General features: G+C 42.5%; 1 protein-coding gene across 2 annotated transcripts in view; it reads right to left on the bottom strand.

Moving 5' to 3' along the window:
* The window catches only part of PPP2R2B (protein phosphatase 2 regulatory subunit Bbeta), a 444,097-nt gene extending 426,968 nt beyond the window's left edge, over positions 1–17,129 (bottom strand). Inside the window, exons 1-2 of one of the 2 annotated variants that reach the window (XM_081826892.1) lie at positions 16,928–17,129; positions 16,730–16,807 (exon numbers count right to left, since the gene is read on the bottom strand). In XM_081826892.1, coding sequence (XP_081683018.1) covers positions 16,730–16,779 — 50 coding nt within the window. In that variant the 5' untranslated portion in view covers positions 16,780–16,807; positions 16,928–17,129. The remainder of the gene's footprint in view (positions 1–16,729; positions 16,808–16,927) is intronic. The other variant, XM_081826894.1, reaches the window with a different exon arrangement.
* Positions 17,130–21,116: the final 3,987 nt, after the last annotated feature.

The raw sequence follows: 21,116 nt of genomic DNA, 5'->3' as shown, positions 1-21,116 counted from the left end.
TCCTGGCAAAGGGGAGAGCATGTGTGTAGTGCTGGAGGTGAGGAACTATGGTGTGGAAGGAAACACAAAGCACAGAGGACATGCAGGCAAGCAGTGACACAGGCTGAGAGCACCCTAAGAACACTGAAGCCCTTTGAAACCTTTAGGGAGGCAAGCCACATGTGCGTGTACTAAGAATACTACCATAGCTCCAATGTGACGACTAGAAAGGAGGTGGTCAAGATGAGAAGGAAAATGGGAGAAAACCAAAGAGGCTGCTTCCATATCCAGAGAACAGAAGATGGCATCCAACGTAGGATAGCGGCATTGTGGCTAGAGAGCGGTCAAGGAATTCAAGAGATCATTTGAAATATTTAGGAGGAAGAATGACATAGGATTTAGGGTAGATGAGCATGTGTATCGAGGGAAGTTAGGAAGGCGGGTGTCAAGGATGACTCTAAGGTATTTGGGCGGGCTTTTGGAGAAAGTAACTGAAGTTGACTACAGCCATTGCTACTAATAACAACAACAACAACAACAAAAAAATGAAAGAATGTTTATGGGTTCCTGCTGAGTGCAGGTCCCTAAGTATTAAAATTATTACCTCATTCAAGTCTTGCAATATCCCTATTATATAGGATCTGTTATTCTTAGTATGTCAAGGCTCAGGATAACCTGCTCCAGGGCACATATCTGTAAATGACAGACCCAAGATTCAAATCCAACTCCCTGACTCCAGAGCCCCCTCTGAACCACCACATATAACCATTATTAATTCATTTGAGTGTTTGCCTTCTACGTTTAAATCATAAGTCTTTCAGTTACCAACAATACCTTTGAAGGAATCACTGAATCATTTAAGCTCTTTGAATTTCAATTTCTGTAGCCCAAATCTGTGTATTAGAATACCTCCTTTACAACACTGATAGAATGATTAAATTGGTCCCAATACTAACAATGAGAGAGCAAGCATTTACTGATTGCCAACTATATCCATGCTGTGTTGTAAAATACTTTATATGTGTTAGCTAATTTAATCCTCACAAAAGCCCTTGAGGTAGCTTCAACGATAATGTTACAAATGAGGACACTGAGGCACAGATGGATGAAATGCCATACTCAAGAGTTACATAGCTGGGATGCAAACCTGGGTTAACATTTCTGGAGGCTGTACTCTTCACCAATGGGTCGTGGTGTCTCTACTGAGAAGTGAGATCTCAGCAAGTCCCTGATACATCATGAGTCTGATGCCTGGAATACTGGATATGCTCAGTGCTGGCTACGATTTTTATTCAATGTTAAGTGTATCAAATTTTTGGTAAGTGCCAGGCACTGTGTTAGGCAAACAAGATAGATATGGCCCTTGTTCTAATGCTGTTCTTGGAATTTTGGAAAGCCATTTCCAGTCATGGCTTTTTTTTCCCCCCATTTGTCAAGCTGCCTGTCCATGAGAAGTCGGGACATGTCAGTCATTGATGTGAAAGGTTTCAGAGGAGGCCAGGGAGGTGACTTCATCTGGAGGCAAATACTGAGCATTGAGAAAAGAGCTGGTGCGTGTCGGCCAGAAGGCCCCACAGAGGCTCTCGGAGGGGCTGCTGCCTCCCTCCCTGCCCCCTTGCAGGGAGCACAGAGTTCAGTGTCTACATGTAAGAAACAACCGGCTGAGAAAATGGAGTCTGAATAATCTATCTAACAGATATTTGGTCGCCAGAGGTCAGGGAGCACAGGTTGATGGTATTTTTTTTTTAATTGATTTCTTTTTTTTTTTAGACAGAGAGTATGGAGGAGAAGGGCAGAAGGAGAGGGACAAGCAGACTCCACGCTGAGCGCTGAGCCCGACATGGGGCTCGACCTCATGACCCTGAGATCATGACCTGAGCCGAAATCAAGAGTTCGGCGCTCAACTGACTAAGCCAACTGGATGCCTCAGGTTCATGGTATTTTTTTAATGGGAAGAACTATCAGAGAGCTAATCTAACCCTGTAAGATCACATAGAAGCCTGAGCCATGGAGACATGAAGTGCTTAGGTGGCAGAGGACACGTGTGGCTTTGGTTGCATCCCTCTTCCTTTCTGTAGCCCATTTCCTCCCTCTGTAAAATGGGGAGATGAAAAATGACCTTCCAGCTTCCTTCAAAGTCCACTATGCTATGAATCTACATGTTTAAACCACATTGTTACCTACTTGCTCATTAAGAACATGCGGACAAATGATACTTTTATTAGGAGTAACGAGCATTAATTAATTGTTTATGTTTATGGATGATGTAGGGGCAATTAATTACCTATGATTCTCTTTTAACTGCTTTGGCATTACATAGATAGAACCCAAGCCTAGAATCTTCCACAGAGGTTACTGTTCTTTCCACGGCGGAGGCTTGTTTTTGTTTGCAGTCATATGTAAGTAATCCTTTCGTAAACATGGGAATCTGCTGGCCATTTTAAACTCATTTTGAAACAAGTTTATCAAACTTATCAGATATGAAAGATTAAAAATAAATAATTATCTCATGGCTGCAGGGATGACAGATTTTTAACATTTTCTTGGAATCTGCTTTCATGTGCATAATAGCTAACATTTACTTAGCATTTACTGTGTCCTATTCTGTCCTTTTCATGGATTATTTGATTTATTCTCACAAAAACCTACAAAGGAGAAGCTATTATATTCCCCATTTTACAGAGGAGAAAAGTAAAGTTAAATGAAACTAAGGTTATGTAACCCATTCAAAGTGACATAGAAAGTGGTGGCACGGGGACTCAAATCCAGTCTGTTCAGAGTTTATACTTCTTCTTCTTCTTTTTTTTTTTTTTTTTTTGAGTAGAGTTGACACACAATGTTACATTAGTTTCAGGTGTACACTTAGTGATTTGACGAGTGTATCCATTACACTGGGCTCATGCTTTTAACGATGGTAAGTTCGTTCTTCATGATGCCCTCAGCTTTCTATTAGGGATACAGAGTATCACTTTCTGTGAAAAGAAATGCAAGTATTTTAAAAATAATACCTGGAGGTTTTTGTTGGTTTGGGTTTTTTTTCTTTTTGGGATAAAGTTTATGAATTATTTTTTTAGTTTCATGAATTTAAGTTGCGATTAACTAATGGTATTTTTAAGAGACAGCTTATCTTTAGCAAGCTGTAAATTATGTATTAAGATACATTTGCTCTCAGGTACGTCTGATGAGAAGCTGCACTTTACACGAATCATGGACGAATAAGGAGCAAGAAGGTAAATTCTGGAGCATGTGTGAAATGGTAAGTTGTAGAAAATTAACACCAGTTTTCCTTGGGAAATAGGCACTTAATATCAATATTTGGAAGTCATTACTGCTTGGATATCATTTGTACAGACCTGTCAGCGTGGAAATTGCCTGGTCAGTGTGATGGATGGTAGAGAGGAAGAAGCACACACTGAGAAATGACTTGTGCCATAATATGGGGAAAGGTTGCCTTAAATTGTAATCAGGAGAATCATTCCTGAAACAATAGGTAGTATGATTCTTAAAAAAGCAGCTGACACAGTTATGGAAATGCTACATAAAGAGTAACATTGTTTTAAAAAAAAGATCCCACGTTCCCCAAGCTACAGAGTGAGAGGACCCTGCCAGTTCTATGAGCTCCCAAATTTACGTGATCTCAACAATGCCTTGAAAATCGATTTCTGGGCACTAGAACTAACATTTTACAATTTCCTATGATGGTTCTAGCAAAGATGTGTGCACCACAGTGAGCCGCAGACCACGGGCGGTTTTCCACTCTGAGAGGTGAGGTCTGAAGACCTCCAGGTTGGAAGCACTAACAAAACGAACAATAAAAAAAGTTTGAGTTTAAAGGTGAGGTTGAATTTTCATAGTACCACTCTATAAACGGTCGGGTTACTGACGTTCGCCCTTGAGGTGAAATGCGCTCGGCTTGCGTGGACGGTCAAATGACCAGTCGTCCATTTTACTAGTACTACTTCAAACATCAGGGTGTGCCCATGCTTGAGATCCTTTAGTGGCTTCCCACTGTGCCCAGAATAAAACTCCTATTACTTACCAAGGCTTGCAAGGCCTCACTGGAACCTGCCTCTGCCTCTCACTGCAACCTCACCCTTCTCCCACTCACTGCCCCAGGCGCTCTGGGCTACCTTCTGGTCAGGCCTAGACTGCTTGTGCCTCAGGGCCTTTGCACTCATTGTTCCCTGTGTTTAAGTGCTATCCCAACAAGTCTTTTGAACCTGGCTTCTACTCATTACTTGGGTCTTAACTCAAATGCTGCCTCTTTAGAAGAGCCTCCACAGAATGACGGTTTAATGGAGCATGCCCACCCCCTCACATGGTCACTATCATGTTACCACATTTTATATTCTTTATAACACCCATCACCATCTGAAATTATGTCATGTCTTTGTCACTTTGTTTAATTGTCCATCTCACCACTAGAATGTGAACTTCATAACACTGGAGATGTTGGGGATTTTGAGTTCTGCTGTGTTTCCAACACCTAGTGCCCAATACATATTTACTGAATAAATGGTTGAATGAAATCCAATTTTCCTTTTTTTTTTTTTAAGATTTATTTGTTTATTTTAGAGAGAGAAAGAGAGCACATGAGCAGGGGGAGGGGTAGAGAGAGAGGGAGAGAAAGAATCTCAAGCGGACTCCCCACAGAACAGGGAGCCCGACACAGAGCTCGATCTCACAACCCTGAGATCGTGACCTGAGTTGAAGCCAAGAATCAGACGCTCAACTGACTGAGCCACGCAGGTGCCCTTGAAATTCAAGTTTTCAATTTTCTTACCCTTAACCGTAGTATTATAAAGGTAGCTATACTCTCCTAAAAAAAAAAAAAAGCATTGGGATGCCTGGGTGGCTCAGTCGGTTAAGCGTCTGCCTTCAGCTCAGGTCATGATCCCAGGGTCCTGGGATCGAGTGCCGCATCGGGCTCCCTGCTCCGCGGAGAGCCTGCTTCTCCCTCTGCCTCTGCCTCTCTATCTCTCATGAATAAATAAATAAAATTTTTTAAAAAAGCGTTACCTAATAAATTAAAAATAAACATGCTAAAGAAAAAGGCTTGATGCTTATTTGAAACCTTGAGCACAAGATCAGGAATCATCCCACAGTGTCCATGTGCTTAATTATTTATTCTCAGCTTTTAAATTCCACTAACAAATAACATAGGCACTAAGTGGAATGATGCTGAGCCGGCTTAATTAGTAACATAAAAAGAAAACAAAAGGCAAGTCATCTTCTCACACACCCAGACCCCAGCTTCAAGGCAGTCTAGGGAAGAGTGGCATTTGGGTTTGCCTGAACCGAATGCTCTACAAAGAATAAGCCAATGAACCTCCACTCGTTGCCCAGTGGTAGCAAGAGAATTGGTGAAGCCCCATCTGCCTCTTCTTCCCGTAGCGGCCACCGTGTTGGGACCAGCTGGAATGGCACCCCCTTCCCTGCTGCACCCGGAATTCTCTCGTGGTATCCTCCACTCAGAGATGGCAGTCCTAGACCATGCTCAGATGCAAGCCTGATCTGTAAAGCCACTTAGGCTGATCCCATTCTCTGTGGCAGAAGGCATGTGACTCCCACTGAGGCCAAGGGGACATCTAGAGAAATTTTCTGGGGACCTCTGGGGGGATAGTCCTTGCTATTTTGTTTTGTTTAAGTCAAACAACCTTTCATCAGATATCGTCGTGTCTATCTCAGTGTGACACCCAGAAGGGCGGTAGTTGTTCTGGGACAAAGCTGATGTTCCAGGGGCAGCCGGGCAGGAAGATGGAGAAGATCTGAGTCCCCCATGCTGTACTTCAGCCAGGGAACTAATGAGCTCAGGGGGTTCCCCGCCTCAGGACTTATGTGGAAAATTGGATTACTGCCACAACCACTGAACAGGATGGGCTCTTTGCTTTTGACCTTGGTCCCTACCCATTTGATACTGACCTGCTGCTAGAAAGAGCGTGGTGTAACCAGTGGCTCTGCCCCATTTAGGCAGAAGAGTAGGCCTTTCCAGTGATCTGGAAGGCCCCTGCTTGAGTCCAGCTGCCATCCCCTCTGCTTTCATCTGTCACAGCTTCCCCCTTTGCTCACTCAACTTCAGCCACACCAGCTGCACGTCTAGTCCTTGAACTTACCAGAGAAGCTCTTGCCTCGGGGCATTTGCATTGGCCGTTACCTCTACCTGAAACTCTCCACCCCAGATATCCACATGACTTGATCTTTTGCCTTTTTCACACCACTGGTCAAATGTTATTTTTTGCACCAAGGCTTGACCCTCCTATTTAAAAGAGAATACCCACATTCCTGCACCCCTACTGATTTATTTTCCTCTATTGTACTTACATCCTTATATTTTATATTCTACTTATTAATCTATTGTCTGTCTCCTCTGCTACTGAATCTCCAGGGCCTTGAATGCCTAGCACACAGTAGGCAAATATCTATTTGTGGATATTTGCAGAACTAAGGGGGGAGGGAAATAATTCTTTTACTATTCTAGGTATTTTGAGATGAATTTTCTGTTGCAGCTGAAAGCATCTTGAGTGATGGGTTTCCCTTGCAGTGCCTTGTAACTAGTGCCCTGCATTTTAAAGACAGTCAACCATGTTTCAAATTCAGAGTCAGTACTTCTAGAACAGAGCTCCCCCCACCCAAAGCCATCAATCCATATTGTGTAGTGGAAGATGAGAAGTAGAAAAATCGCCTGTGTATGATTCAAAAGTTTGCTTTCTGGTCTCTATGAGACCTTGGGCAATTTAAAATTTATCTCTATCTGCCTTAACCTCCTCATCTCTCTGAGGAATAACCTATCTACTATCTGTAATATCTATACTATCTCTTTTATCTCTGTAATGTGGGATTATAAGACCTACTCTAGTTATCTCCCCTGGGGGTTATAAGAAATAAATGACCCATACATGTTAAAAGCAGGAAAATGCTGTGTATATTTGTAATGGATTATTTTGAATGAGCTATTTTATTCTCCTGAAAGCATTCATTATTGTTGTGTTAATGGTAATACTGATTTTTTTTTCATTTGGTGACATTTATTACTTACTGAAGTCCATATTCATTCAATAAATATTCACTGAGCCTCTATTCGGTGCCAGGCAACTTTCCTAGGAGCTCTTGAACACTAACTGAGGTCAGACAGGTGTGTTACCGGGAAAAGTGGTTAAACTTCCCGAGCCTCAATTACCTCTACTGTAAAATGAGGGTAAGTTGCCTGGTATCTTATTGATGTGACAAAGCTGAAAGGGGATAATATACTGAAAGTTATTACTATAAAATCTGGCTTAGTGAAGTCTGATTAAATAGAATTATCTTTTTTATTACTCTGTCATGGCCAGGCATTGTATAGTATTTTCAAAGACTTATTAACAAAGCTTCTCAACATCATAGCCCAGAAAAAATGAGTAATTTATCCAAAGGAATAGATGAGCCCTACCTGAACTCAGCCCAGGGCCTGACACATAGTAAGTGCTCCATAAATGTTTGCTTTTTAAACACATTTCGTGTGACTGGCATTTGGGCATGGGTGAAATGATCAGCCACAAAGCTTTTTCTCTTTCTTGGCCCGGAACATGTTTAATTACCTAATGCTTACAAAGAGGCCAGGATGTTTGACCTGGGTCCTGTGCGGAGAACTTGCTTCCCCTCCCCCACAGAGCCTTGCAAGCTTCCTAGGAGTCCACTTCTCCCCCAGCTGCCTTCAGAGTACCACCAGCCTGCAGCTCTCTGCATCAAGACAGCCTCCCTCACAGCTGAGAAAAATGCTTTCATCTTGTGGTAACTTGTTCATAATCTGACCAATTTTGCTTCTAGTGGATTGGAGCCCTGCACAAAGTAAAGTTACTTAGGAAATCCCTTTGTGGACCACAGATGCATAGAGGAGATCCAAGCTTCCTTTTGACACAGAGAGGAGAGGTTTTCATTCCCTTCAGTGCCTGGGGCAGAGCTGGGCTGCACAGTAACCTTGTATTTATTGGCATTCTGGTTTCCTTTAAAAGCACTCCAAATATGCTCAGATGTCTCCCTCTCTCTCCTCTGATGTGAGGAAAGAAGGAATAGAATTTCTCCGTGTGTCTTTTGGATCAACCCATGTTAGAATTATCAGGCATGTCTGTGCGATTTGCAAGCTCTTTGACTCCATCCCAGCTGCTCGGAATCAGAATCTCTAGGGGTAGGACCTAGGAATATGCCTTTTAACACCCTCCCAGATGATTTGCATGCACAATAATGTTTGAAGATCATTCAGTCACCTAAGGTCACTAACTAGGTAGCTGAACTCAGTTTCAGATTAGTGCCTGATGAATAATCTTATGTTGGTGGCTTGGCCTTGTTGATCCAGAAAGCTTCCACCCAAACCAACAGCTCTTCCTCCCGAAACTAGAGCTCTTACCACAGCCACCGCTACATGCTGTCTCCGGGAGCAGGAGAAGCAAGCAAGCAAGCAAGACTCCATCTTCTATCTCTTTTTTTAAGGAATTTTTTTTTTTAAAGATTTTATTTATTTGACAGAAAGAGTGAGAGAGCACAGCAGGGGGAGCAGGAGAAGGAGAGGGAGAAGCAGGCTCCCCACTGAGCAGGGAGCCCGATGTGGGGCTCGATCCCAGGACCCTGGGATCATGACCTGAGCCGAAGGCAGACGCTTAACCATCTGAGCCACCCAGGTGCCCCTACATCTTCTATCTCTTAAGCAAAGATCTATGGCGTAACATAATCACCCTATGCCTTGTAGGTTGCACAGACAACTAAGAAAGGTTCTGTGTCAGTCACTGACTTCTCTCTATAAAATGAGAAGGTCATAGTCTTTACACTGCTTTGAGACAACCCAATCAGATTGATTGATTGATTGATTGATTGGCAACAGCAAAAAGTCGTAATCCCCAAAGGGAAACCGAAAAACCATTCCCCAAATCCCTGCATTTCTCAGGGCAAAGATCAGACTCTCCCTGCAAATGTGTTAGGTAGAGGACTTCCCTTTGCAAGGAAGCCACTCACAAGCATCAGCTTTTAGTTGAGGGTGTGTGGAACGCACCTTATGGGGGCAGCCAGATTGATATTTTTCTCTCATTAGAAAACAGAATCGATAGAATGCGTCATCCATTTCTCTATGTGAGCCATCTTGTCAGAGCGAGGGGAAGAGAAGAAGGTTATGCCCGTGGAGCAAATCAGAATAAATATCATAGTTATCTCCCATCAATAAGATGGAATGACCTGTACCGACAGATACTGAAGAACCACGGGATGAGGAATTGTAGCATCAGAAAGAAGATGGCCACAGAAATCCTATCAGGTAGTTCTGATCTCTTCCCACACACAGAATCTTGCATGAGACGTGGTCTCACGTCCAGAGTGGGCGATTTCCACCATGGAAAGTTCTCCTGTGACGACACAGCGGAGGATGTCATGGGATGAAATCACACGTGAAGTGCGTGAGTGGCACAAATCAAGTACAAGAATTACACATGGCAAACCTTTCAATGTGTAAGCGTCTTCCAAGGACTCAACTGAGTGGACAAGGCTTAGAAGTCATCCTAACCGCAGCAAAACAGGGGAAGCTGGAGGCCACTGACAATTGTTTGCCGAGTGTGTGACGTACGTGAGGCCATCCAGTACAGTGGTTCCAAATACCACTGATGTTCTGACACCTCCCTCATTTCAATCTCTGCCTCCAACTCCCATTCTCGCTCTGAAGAGCCGCACTCATGGATACAACTTTCTTCTTGGCATCTACACCTGAGTGTCTTATAAACACTTTACGCTGAATATGTGCAAAATGAAGCTCATAATTTTTCTCCCTCAGGCAGTTCAGGACATGCTGCTCTAAAATATGCTGCTTTGGTATATTGACTATTTTGAGCTAAAGGCACTTAAAAAATAGTATATGTAGGGAGCGGCTTTCACAGAATTCCCCCTATTTGCCTAAAGATAGAGTCTCCAAAAGGAACTCAGCTGTCACAAATCCTCTCTCTGGGAGTTTCATCAACCAGGGAAGATGGACTCTTATCCCAGGAGAGACTAGAGGAGACACCACTCCCAGACAAACTGGGTCACAAACTATCACACCTGCCATCTGCTATTCTAAGGGCCCATTCCTCTTTCCCAAAATTCATTTACTTTCCTCTAAGAGGCATACCTCTCTCCTTCCTTCCCCTATTCAGATGACATATAAACGCTCACATCTCAATGCCTTTCTGCATATTCATAATGTTTTTCCTGTGATGTCTCCATGTACATAATATTAACAATTAATAATTTTGTGTACCCTTTCTCCTGTTAATCTGCCTATTGTCAGTTTATTTCATAGACCCAGCTATTGAACCTCGGCGGGGGGCTGGGGGGGGGCGCTAGTCCATACCCCAAACATGTTTCCTTTCCAGGTTTCCCAGGCTCCACAACTCGTACCCACACACCACCCAGTCAGTCCCTCAAGACCAAAACTTGGGAGCCGTCTTAATTCCTTACAATATCCCTCCCCAGAAATCCAGTCCATGACCTCCAAAATATGTCTGGAATCTCTTCTCATCGTCCGTACCTTCTCTTCTCTAATAAAGTCACTCTGTCTCTCAATAGAATTCCAAGAATTTATTAAAATGGTATCAATTTAGTCCTTAAACTCCTTCAAGGGCAAGGAATCCCATTATTCTCAGAATAAAATCCAGACTCTATGAGGTGACCTAAAAGGTCCTGTCTGATCTAGCCCTGTCCTGCCTCTCTGGTAGGTAGCCCAAGACCACAGTTTTCTCCCACCTAGCTCCCGTCATATTGAGCGCTCCTCTGTGTTTCAAAAACATCATCTTTTAGATAGCGCTGGGCCTATATGAGTACTTGTTTTATTACTCCCTACAATGACCAAGGCATGCTTCTTTGAACTCTGGCACGTTCCCCACCTTCAGACCGCAGCTCAGGTGCCACCTCCTCAAAGGGGCTTTCCCCGGCGCCCTGTGCTGAGGTGTTTCCTCCAGAAACTCTCTCAGACCACCCTGTTAACATCTTTCCTAGTGTTCATCAAAACTTCAGATGATCTTCTAGTTTTATACTTTTTTTATTGGCCAAGTCTCTCAATATAAAACCTTTTTTTTTTTACTTGTACATCATATAAATAGGTATTTTAAATAACACAGCACATAGAAAATGGAGGTATATCCCAATGATAAAAATCACAGTAACTAATCATAATTACTGAACATTTTCTATGTGCTGTGTTGTTTAAAATATCTAATTATAGTCTAATTGTTCTTCAGGTAGATTTTATTATCCCAATTTTCCATATTAGGAAATGGAATAATGAAAAATTTGAGGTAACTTGCTCTTTGACAATAAGAAGCAAGGCCAGGGGCACCTGGGTGGTTCAGTCGGTTAAGCATCTGCCTTCAGCTCAGGTCATGATCCCGGGGTCCTGGGATCGAGTCCCGCATTGGGCTCCCTGCTCATCGGGGAGTCTGCTTCTCCCTCTCTCTCTCTCTCCCTTTACCTCTGCCCCTGTGCATGCCCTCTTTCTCTCAAATAAATAAATAAAATCTTTAAAAAAAAAGAAGAAGAAGAAGCAAGGCCAAATTTTTAACCAGGTATTTTATTGTAAAACATAGGCTCTTAATCAGGCTACCACATAGGTTTTCCTGCATAAATGTAGGGTAGCTATTAGGCATGTTCATAGCAGTGTTATTACAAACCTTGAAAATTGAGGAAAATAAATTAGGGCATATCTACTGTTCATAATATGAAAGATGGTCATCATATATTGTTAAGTGAAAATATCTATTAATAAAATAGTATTTCCATTATGACCCTTTTGGTAAAAAAAAATATTGATTTTGTTCATTACAAACTAACCAGTCCCTTCTGCAGTTTCTGGCACATGGCACTTGTTTGTTGACTGAATTAACTGATGTATATACATAGTCCAGAGGCTAGAAAAAATACACCACAAACTTTAGCAATATTAATCTGTGGATTGTGAGATTATGAATGAAATTTGTTTTCTGACTTTTTTTTAGTTTTACTTAAAATTCTCTAGACTGAGAACATACACTTAGTACATTTACATTTCCAGAAAAGGAAAAGAACAAATGTTGTATTTTTAAAAATTGTTTAGGTTCTATCTTGAATGACTTCTTCCCATTGAGTCTATCTTTGTATCCCAAATATATGAGATTTCTACCTCTTTTGTACTCAAAGCACCTTAGCCTTGAGTCAAAGCACTTCTTCTTTAGCTCACTTTGCCTTGTATTATTTTTACTAATGTAATGCCTTATTCTTATGTACCAATTCCTGTCTCCCCCCGTAAACGGTGCATTCCTTGAGAATTCAGACTATATTTTATTTATCTTTATTACCCCTTCATTTTCTAGGGCAGTGCTATGGATCTAATAAAAACTCACTCAATGTTTAGTGTTGGGCTCATAGTATTATTTATCCACTATCCTACTGAATAATTTGGAATATGAAAAATTCTAGCCTATTAGCAGATACCTAAGATGTACATTTAATTAAATTAGCAATAACAGTGCCATGCTGAGCCATATTAGAACCTGAAGTAAAGGAAAAATAAATCAGTAATACTGATCCTGTCTTTATGTAATATTTTGATATTTTATTCATTATGAATTCTTTGTATTAATTTTGGTTTTCCAAAATATTGCATTAAAATATGTATCTTTATTTCTGTCACTTCACCTCAGCCCTACTTTTATAATACAGTATTAACGGGTAATGCAATCTGAGCATCTTATAACCACCTAGACACCGTATGTATCATATGTATACTTATATTATATGCATATAGAATTATATATAAAAATACACATAACATATATACATGTATATATGCACACATAACTTTATTCACCTAGCATTCACTGCCATCCTAATGGAGTCTGTATTAACTCCATTTCACATACAAAGAAACTTAAGCACAGAGACATTAAGTGACTTTGCCAAGTTTACCAGCTAGAAGGACTTACCAAACTCAACACCGAAAGAACAAATAATCCAGCCAAGAAATGGGCAGAAGACATGAACAGACTTTTCTCCAAAGAAGACATATATATATGGCTAACAGATACATGAAAAAGTGCTCAACATCACTTGGCATCAGAGAAATACAAATCAGAACCACGATGAGATACCACTTCACACTGGTCAGAATGGCTAAAATTAGCAAGTCAAGAAATGACAGATGTTGACGAGGATGCAGAAAAAGGGAAACCCTCCTACACTGTTGGTGGGAATGCAAGCTGGTGCAGCCACTCTGGAAAACAGTATGGAGGTTCCTCAAAAAGTTGAAAATAGAGCTACCCTTCAACTCAGCAATTGCGCAACTGGGTATTTACCCCAAAGCTACAAATAGTGATCCGAAGGGGTACGTGCATCCCAGTGTTTATAGCAGCAATGTCCACAATATTCAAACTATGGAAAGAGCCCAGATGTCCATCAACAGATGAATGGTTAAAGAAGATATGGTATATATCTTATGGAATGTACAATGGAATATTACTCAGCCATAAAAAATTGAACCTTACCATTAGCAATGACAATGGAATATTACTCAGCCATAAAAAATGAACCCATACCATTTGCAATGACATGGATGGAACTAGAGGGTATTGTGCTAAGCAAAATAAGTCAATCAGAGAAAGACAATGATCATACAATCTCACTCATATGTGGAATTTAAGAAACAAAACAGAGGATTATAGAGGAAGAGAGGAAAAAATAAAACAAGATGAAATCAGAGAGGGAGACAAACCATAAGAGACTCTTAATCATAGGAAACAAACTGAAGGTTGCTGGAGGTGAGGGGGGTGGGGGAATGGGGTGACTGGGTGATGGACATTAAGGAGGACATGTAATGTAATGAGCACTGTGTGTTATGTAAGACTGATGAATCAATGACCTCTACCTCTGAAACCAATAATACATTATATGTTAATTGAATTTAAATTTAAAAAATGAAAAATTTTAAAAATTTAAAAAATAAAGTGGTAGAAATGGAATGGAAAAGTCATTAATAGGAATACATAAAGTGGAAGGGAAAGTTGAAAGTTGAATAATCTTTTTAAAGATTTATTTATTTATTTTAGAGAGAGAGAGGGGTGGGGAGAGGCAGAGGGAGAGAGAGTTAAGCAGACTCCACTCTGAGCAAGGAGCCCGACACAGGGCTTGATCTCACGACCCTGAGATCATGACCTTGAGATCATTACCTGAGCTGAAACCAAGAGTTGGATGCTTAACCATCTTAACCGACTGAGCCACCCAGGTGCCCGTGAAAGCTGAATAATTTTTAATGACTTTGATCAGTGTAGAAAACTAACTTGGGTAGAGCAGGCCAATTAAAAAATAAAGAACCTGATTGTGAACAACCTTGATTTTTATCAAGTGAAAGTCATTCATTAAATTCACTCAACAAACACTCAACTGTCTCTGAAGCACTATTAGTGTAGGTTGAATGACATCAAAGATATGCTGGCCAGGGAACCTAGCACCAGGGGCAGCGTGTCAGTATCCAATCTGATTCTCCTCTTAAAAAATACTTACCGCTTTATTCACCGCTTTAGTCACCATTTGACGTGATTTTTCTGACAAAAGTTGGTAGTGAGTATCATTCTGACTCAATGAACCGTTAATTTAAGTATGCTGCTTACTCATTATGGGCAGCAACCATGTGAGCACATCCTCGGTTCCCCTGTGCCCATGATGATCATCTAAGAGCGGGCATGAAAAATGCAGATTCCTGGGCCTTACTCCAAACTACTAAGTAAGAACCCGTCTTCAGAACAATGTTTAAAGAGCTGAGGCTTTCCAGTCCTACAGACTGGGTTGAAACCTAGCTCAGCCATTTATTAGCTCTGGAGCCTTTGACAAAGAACTTAGTCTTGTGCGTGTGTGTTTGTTTAGCTTCGGTATCCTCATAGGTAAAGTGGGACTAAAAATACCTACCTCTCATAAGGTTTTCATGAGGATTGAATTAGAATGAAGGTCTAATTATAATGATTTTTATCACAGTTTACAAATATAGAGTACTTTCAAACTGTCAGGGACTATGGTAAATGCTGTACCTACATTATCTTACTAACTTCTCTCAAGCACTTAGCAGAGTCCTCACCACACAGTGAATACTCCATTGATAAGAGCTATAGCCTGAGTAGCCACCCAGATCATTGTAACTGGTGGGGAGCCAGTCACAAACACAAGATTCAGGTCCAGAGTCTGAGAATAATGATAATGGATAGCCTGGAACAGGTCAGCCAGGCTGGTGGTCCCCAAAGCCAGCCTACTGCATCAGAATCATCTGGGTGAGCTCATTAAAACACACTGTACCACCCTGGTCCTTGAACCTCTAACTCAGTAGCTCTTGGGGGACCTGGAAGTCTCTATGGTTTAAAAAGCACAAGAGATTTTGAATTATGGCCAAGATGTGAAGCAAGGGGTTAACTTGAGCTTCAGATTTCTTAAAATTCATGAAGTGAGGGAGTAAGTCATTTTTTCCCTTTGCCTTTTTCATCTCCAAGGCCTAGGACAATGCTGCCACAAAGAAATGCTCAGAAATATTTTGGATTCGATGAGCATAAAATGGGCCTAACAGAGCCTGTTTTGTCTGCTTCCCAAGAGCTTTATGAGAAGTGTTTATAAAGCTCCAGTTTATGGTGTGCCTAAAAAATAGAAGATGCTATACAGTAGTGTAATTTTATAGATTTAGTTATTAACTACTTTTACTGTGCCTTCTCTCACCCTTTTAACATAAATCATTTGGTTTGGAGGTATCCACCATTATAGTGGGTTTCTAAAAATAAACTACAGCAAAATTGTAGATAAAACACCTCCTCCAAATAACTCAAAATAATTTTTACTCAAATTATTTTTACTCAGAACTAAATGCTGTAGAAGGACCCAAAATTCCACATGCACTTAGGCATGTTAGTTTCCATATTAAATTTCAACCTTGTCAACTATTCACTCCCTCATTCATTTCTCTTCGCTTTAGACCTGTCTTATAGCGCATCTGGTTAACTGTACCTACTGCCAACACCACACAGTCTGTTTCAGGTACCCTCACTGCATTCCACTAGAACAGCGAACCTTTAAGGACACCCAGCAGGGCCATTCTAGTTCCTTCCAGTTGCCTATCATTCAGCTATTTTCAAATGCAGACATCCTTTGGGAGAGTCGTGGAAGTCTCCAAGCTCAGGCTTACGAGGGAAGAAAGCTAAGAGAATGAGAAACAAGTTCTTCAGGAGGCGGGAAATGGATGCATTATCCCAAGTAAAGGGCCTGGAATAGGAAAATCTCCTGAGAGCCAGAAAGGCAGTTATATGCTAATCCTGGGGCTCAGTGCAGACACAGTTTATAAAACTAGACTTGAATTCTTCACTCTCCCTGTGTGCTTCCTGTACAGAGAAGCAAGTGATCTTCAACAGAGAACGGAAGGAAGAGATTAACATCTGACCATGCGGCCACGTTTGGCCTCAAAATCCTCCAGAGCAGACCGACAGTCCCGAAATACGACTTGCCCAAGTGTAGCCTTTCTCTCTATGCAAACCTGTTTCACTGGAAGTTCATTTCAGTGCTGCCTCATTGGTGGGAACAAAATAAGCTTCAAAAGAATAAAAGGATAGAAAGAAATCATTAAATCTATTTCTAGCTCAGAAGGCTATTCTGGGATGCGTGGGACCTTACATTCATGGACGCAAAGATGAATGTTTTCGAATCTGGAACCAGCACAAACCCCCAAGGAGGCAAGGAAAAGAGGAGAGGAAGCTTCTCCTACCTTCTGTGGCTCCAATCTCGATGGTGCCTTTCACTTGGCTGAAGCACCATAGTGTGTCCTGGGTGAGCACCCCAATTCCTGAAAGCAACACAAGGAGACACTTCAGATTAGGTAAGAGGTCCCTGTTGTCCTTAAAAGGCCAACAGGGAAGGAGACACATTGTGGAAGCTATGCATTTCTAAAAGGAGGCTTGCACACCAGGTATCATCCCGTTGGAGAGGAGAACCCAAGGAGCGCAGGGAGAAGGACCGGTCTGCGAGCAGCGCGTCCTGCTGTGAATCACGGCTCTGTCCCCTCCATCTGACCACGCCGCCCCGGGGACTGTGGAGCAATTGGAGTTGGTCCCTTCTGGGCCCCTGGCAGCATCCTAGCGCGGGCCTGCACCCTGTGTGACTGCCCCTTTTCATGGGAATACTAATGCTTTCGATTGTTTTCCTTCTGTCGTGGTGGGGAGGAGAAAGAGGCAGTTCGTTAGAGGGGAGCGAGGAAAAGAAAGACAACTTTTTTTTTTTTTTTTTTAAACTGGTTTCCCAGCTCTCCCAGCTGAACAGCCAGTAAGGGGTCAGATACTGAGAACTTGCGTCTTTCTTGTTCACTTCTTGACTGCTTGCCAAAGTCTGAGCTGACTGCAGAGGAGAGGAAAGCAAAAACAGGTTGGGGTTGGGGCAGGGCGGGGGAGGGGGCGGCTGACAGCACTGTGGAGTCAGTGCTGACAAATGTGACCTACTTTGTTCCATGGGGATTTCTGTCTCAAATGTGAACTGAACCTTTGGTGGGGGAGGGGTTAAATTTTCTGGCTTTTCTGGCTTCTGGTTTCTGCAAATATATGTATCCAATACGAATGCAAATGCTAATATACCGACTAATATATTTATTAACATATATATTCAAATCAGAAAAGTCCTTTTCAGAGCACTTCTGAATTGCAGTGGTGCCAGTTTGCTTCTCGACAGCCGGGCTGTTCCCGTCAGTTTGACTAGGTTTTAAAGTTAAGAGGAATATTTCATCGTCAAAGTTTGGGAGAGGCTATCAATTTAAGAATGATTATATGAGTAGGAAAAAAAAAGCAAGTATCAAAACCAAACTAACCTTTTAAAAACGCACACAAAACTCAGTAGCCATCCCCAATGTCGGTAAAGGAATTTCCCTGAACTGAAACCTTCACTCCCTCAGCCACATGACAGGAGGGCAGGACCCCACAAGGTTTTCTCACTGGGGGTGACCTCACATTTGCAGGCAGCTGCGTAGGGTCACTACGAAGAGCACACATCTGAGGTGCCTGGGTGGCTCAGTCGGTTAAGCATCTGCCTTCGGCTCAGGTCATGGTCCCGGGGTCCTGGGATCGAGTCCCGCATCGGGCTCCCTGCTCAGCGGGAAGTCTGCTTCTCCCTCTCCTTCTGCCCTCCCCTGCCCCCTGGGCTTGTGTGCTCTCTCTCTCTCTTAAATAAATAAAATAAATAAAATCTGCTTGAGAGTCTGCTTGAGATTCTCTCTCTCCCTCTCCTTTGCCCCTCCCCCATCTCAAATAAATAAATAAATCTTTAAAAAAAAAAGTGCTTAACCCAATCAAGCAACTTAATAAAGGATGATATTGTTACTACTGACAAAGATTCTAAAATAGTCAATAGTGAAAAAGAAGAACATTGGCTGAGAAATGTTCAGTTAGTTGCTACAAGGCAGGTACCGTGCTAAGCACTTTGCATAGATGATCCCATTCTCACACAGATAATAAGGAGGGTACTATTTTAACCCCATTTTACAGCTGAAGAAACAGAGACCCAGGACAAGTTGGTAACTCATCCGAGGTCATACCTAGAACACGGCAGAGCTGGGATTTCTGCCCAGGCTGTCTGAATCCCAATCTCCCAGTGTGCTGAGCTCAGCCTGCACATTTAACAGTTAGGGCTCTGAGACCCAGAGAGCCTGCACAGCTTCAACTGTAGTCACATTTGGAGGGCTGAGCTGGAATCCAGTTTCCCATGTCGATTATTAGAATCCTTGTCTCCTTTAAGGCTACACAGGGTTAAAATTTCCCAATAAAATTCATACCTGGGAGAGAGAAAGGAAGGTATTTGGCAGCATTTGTTAGGTGCTACTGCTGATCCTTTTTGTACGTCTAGCTCTGGCCTTGGATTTCAGCATCAGGCATTCTCTGATAAGTTCTTACTCTTCCTGTGAGCTCTCACTGGCCCCCTCTAAACTGTCAATCCTGCTGTTGAAGCTGTGACTGCCTCAGTTCTTAGGGAACATCAGCTACTGATGAGGGTCATCCTGACTTTGGTCCCTGCACAGTTCCTACAGTTCCTAAATCACTAGTTAGGACTCTGGGTGTAGATACTGTACTCATCACAGAACCTGTAAAGTAAGCAGAGACACACACACACACACCCACACACACACACACACCCACACCCCCCCCCCCAAGGCAGACAGATGAGCCTATGTATAGGGATTCTCATTGCTTCAGGGAATTTTAGCTTCAGAAGAAAACTTGCCTCTGTGTGAAACCAGCTTATTTCACATTTGAAAAACCAAGTTATAGAAAATTACCAACTTGCTATGAGTCACAGAGGAATCATGTGACCAATTCCCTGTCTGTGACAGATCTGACCATCACCCCTAGATAGGTTGCCTGGGGCTGTGGGTTCCATTGATTGGAGCTCAACTGATTAGTAGGAGAAATAAGGCAGCCAAAGCTTTTGTCAGTTTTCTTGTCCAGGGCAGTCTTTGATTGAACCCAGTTTCTGTCTTCCACCAAGGTCATCGCCAAATGATGCCATCAATGATCTAAAGAGAGTTTGGGCCATGCCACCTCTGTCCTAAAAGTGCCGAACAGCAGGTGAAAACTCAAATGCCAAATGGGTTAGGATGTACATGTGAAAAGCTGGTCAGGAGTAGGATACTCAGAGGAGCGGACACTTGATGTGAGTCAGTGGTCGGCTCTGGAAAGGTAGGGTGGTGGACCCTGGAGGACCCAGGCCTTGTCTAAAGGGGGCAGCAGCTACTCAGATCCAGCTGAAAACTTCCATGGAGGATTCCAGCCTAGTTTTATCGAATTGGCTTTTTCCAAGAGAAGCCAGAAATCAGGATTATTATGTGAAAACTCCAAATTTTTAAATGGTGTCAGTCAGTTCAAATTAGAACACTATGTGGCTCACCCAACACAAGGCAAACACATCACATCTGCTGGCTGAATATGGTCTTTGTGCCACCAGTTTTCAAACCTCTGGCTAGAATATTTGAGCTAAAAGACACCTTAGAGAATACACTGCTCATCTTTACCATCTGGCAGATCAGGAAGCAAAGCCCCAAAGCGAGAAAGAACTCCCAACACGGTGGAGTTACTTTATCTGCAGACTTAGGACTCTAAGGTTACAGTTCTAATTCTTATACCAGATTTCCTTTTACCTCCAAGCCACCACCCATGGTGATGGTTTAGTGAGATTTCTGTCTAGATTTAATGAATGCTCTTCAGGGAAGTGTATTTGATTGCTAAAGTGGATGACCGAGAGAATTAAGCTGACATAGCGAGGAAGGAAAATTTGTTTCTCTTAAATTACAGACCTTGACAGCTTCCCTAAAAGTCGGTGCCAAATGACACTCCAGTTGCTATGGTAACGGTGTCAATAAGCAACATTCTCTACCAGGAAGCTGACGCACATACAGTAGCTAACCATCTTGGAAGATGCTCATTCCTCTCTCCCCACAGCTAGGGCTCAGGAAGGTCCCGAGTCTCCTCTACTGAAAGGCCAGGAGGTCCACCCACTGAAGGCATACACCTGTCTTCCTCCTCGGATCATGTAATAGCTGATTTCTGAATCTGGTCAGACCTTGGAGATCATTTGATCCAATTGCCTCATTTGAAAGCAGAGGACACTGAGGCAGAGAGGGCATGGCCACGCAGGGGGCTGACAGGAGCTTTGGAGCCAGATCCCAGAGCTTCTACGCCCAGCACAGGCTCTTCTCCTTGTTCGGCCCCAGCAGGGCCCTTCAGAGTTGAGGCTGGCCTTTGTACTTCCTCTTCTGTGCCAACTTGGCTGTGTGAATACAATGAACAGAGGGTGTGACACACAGCAAATAAAGCTCCTTATTGATGGGAGGCCACTGTAAAGAGTTGTTTTCATGGACTTGGCATCAGCAGTGTGCTCCTCTCTGCAGAGAGAGGGAGAGACAGAGAGAGGTGATCCTTGCCCAGAGAAATTTTTTCTGAGAAGAATGTGTTTTGAAATTGCCTATGATATGAGCTGTAGATGTGCATTCAACTACTTAGAAGGAGCCTACAATTACGCAATCCTCTCTGAGTGTGTTGTTATGATACCATGAGAACTTAAGGCAGGCACTCAGGATGAATGGATATCTTGATAAAATACCAGCTCCAACTTGGTGT

This window comes from Leptonychotes weddellii, chromosome 7 (assembly GCF_054177405.1).
Source record: "Leptonychotes weddellii isolate Sample4059 chromosome 7, ASM5417740v2, whole genome shotgun sequence".
NCBI lineage: Eukaryota > Metazoa > Chordata > Mammalia > Carnivora > Phocidae > Leptonychotes > Leptonychotes weddellii.
This window is presented reverse-complemented; position numbering and strand designations above follow the sequence as displayed.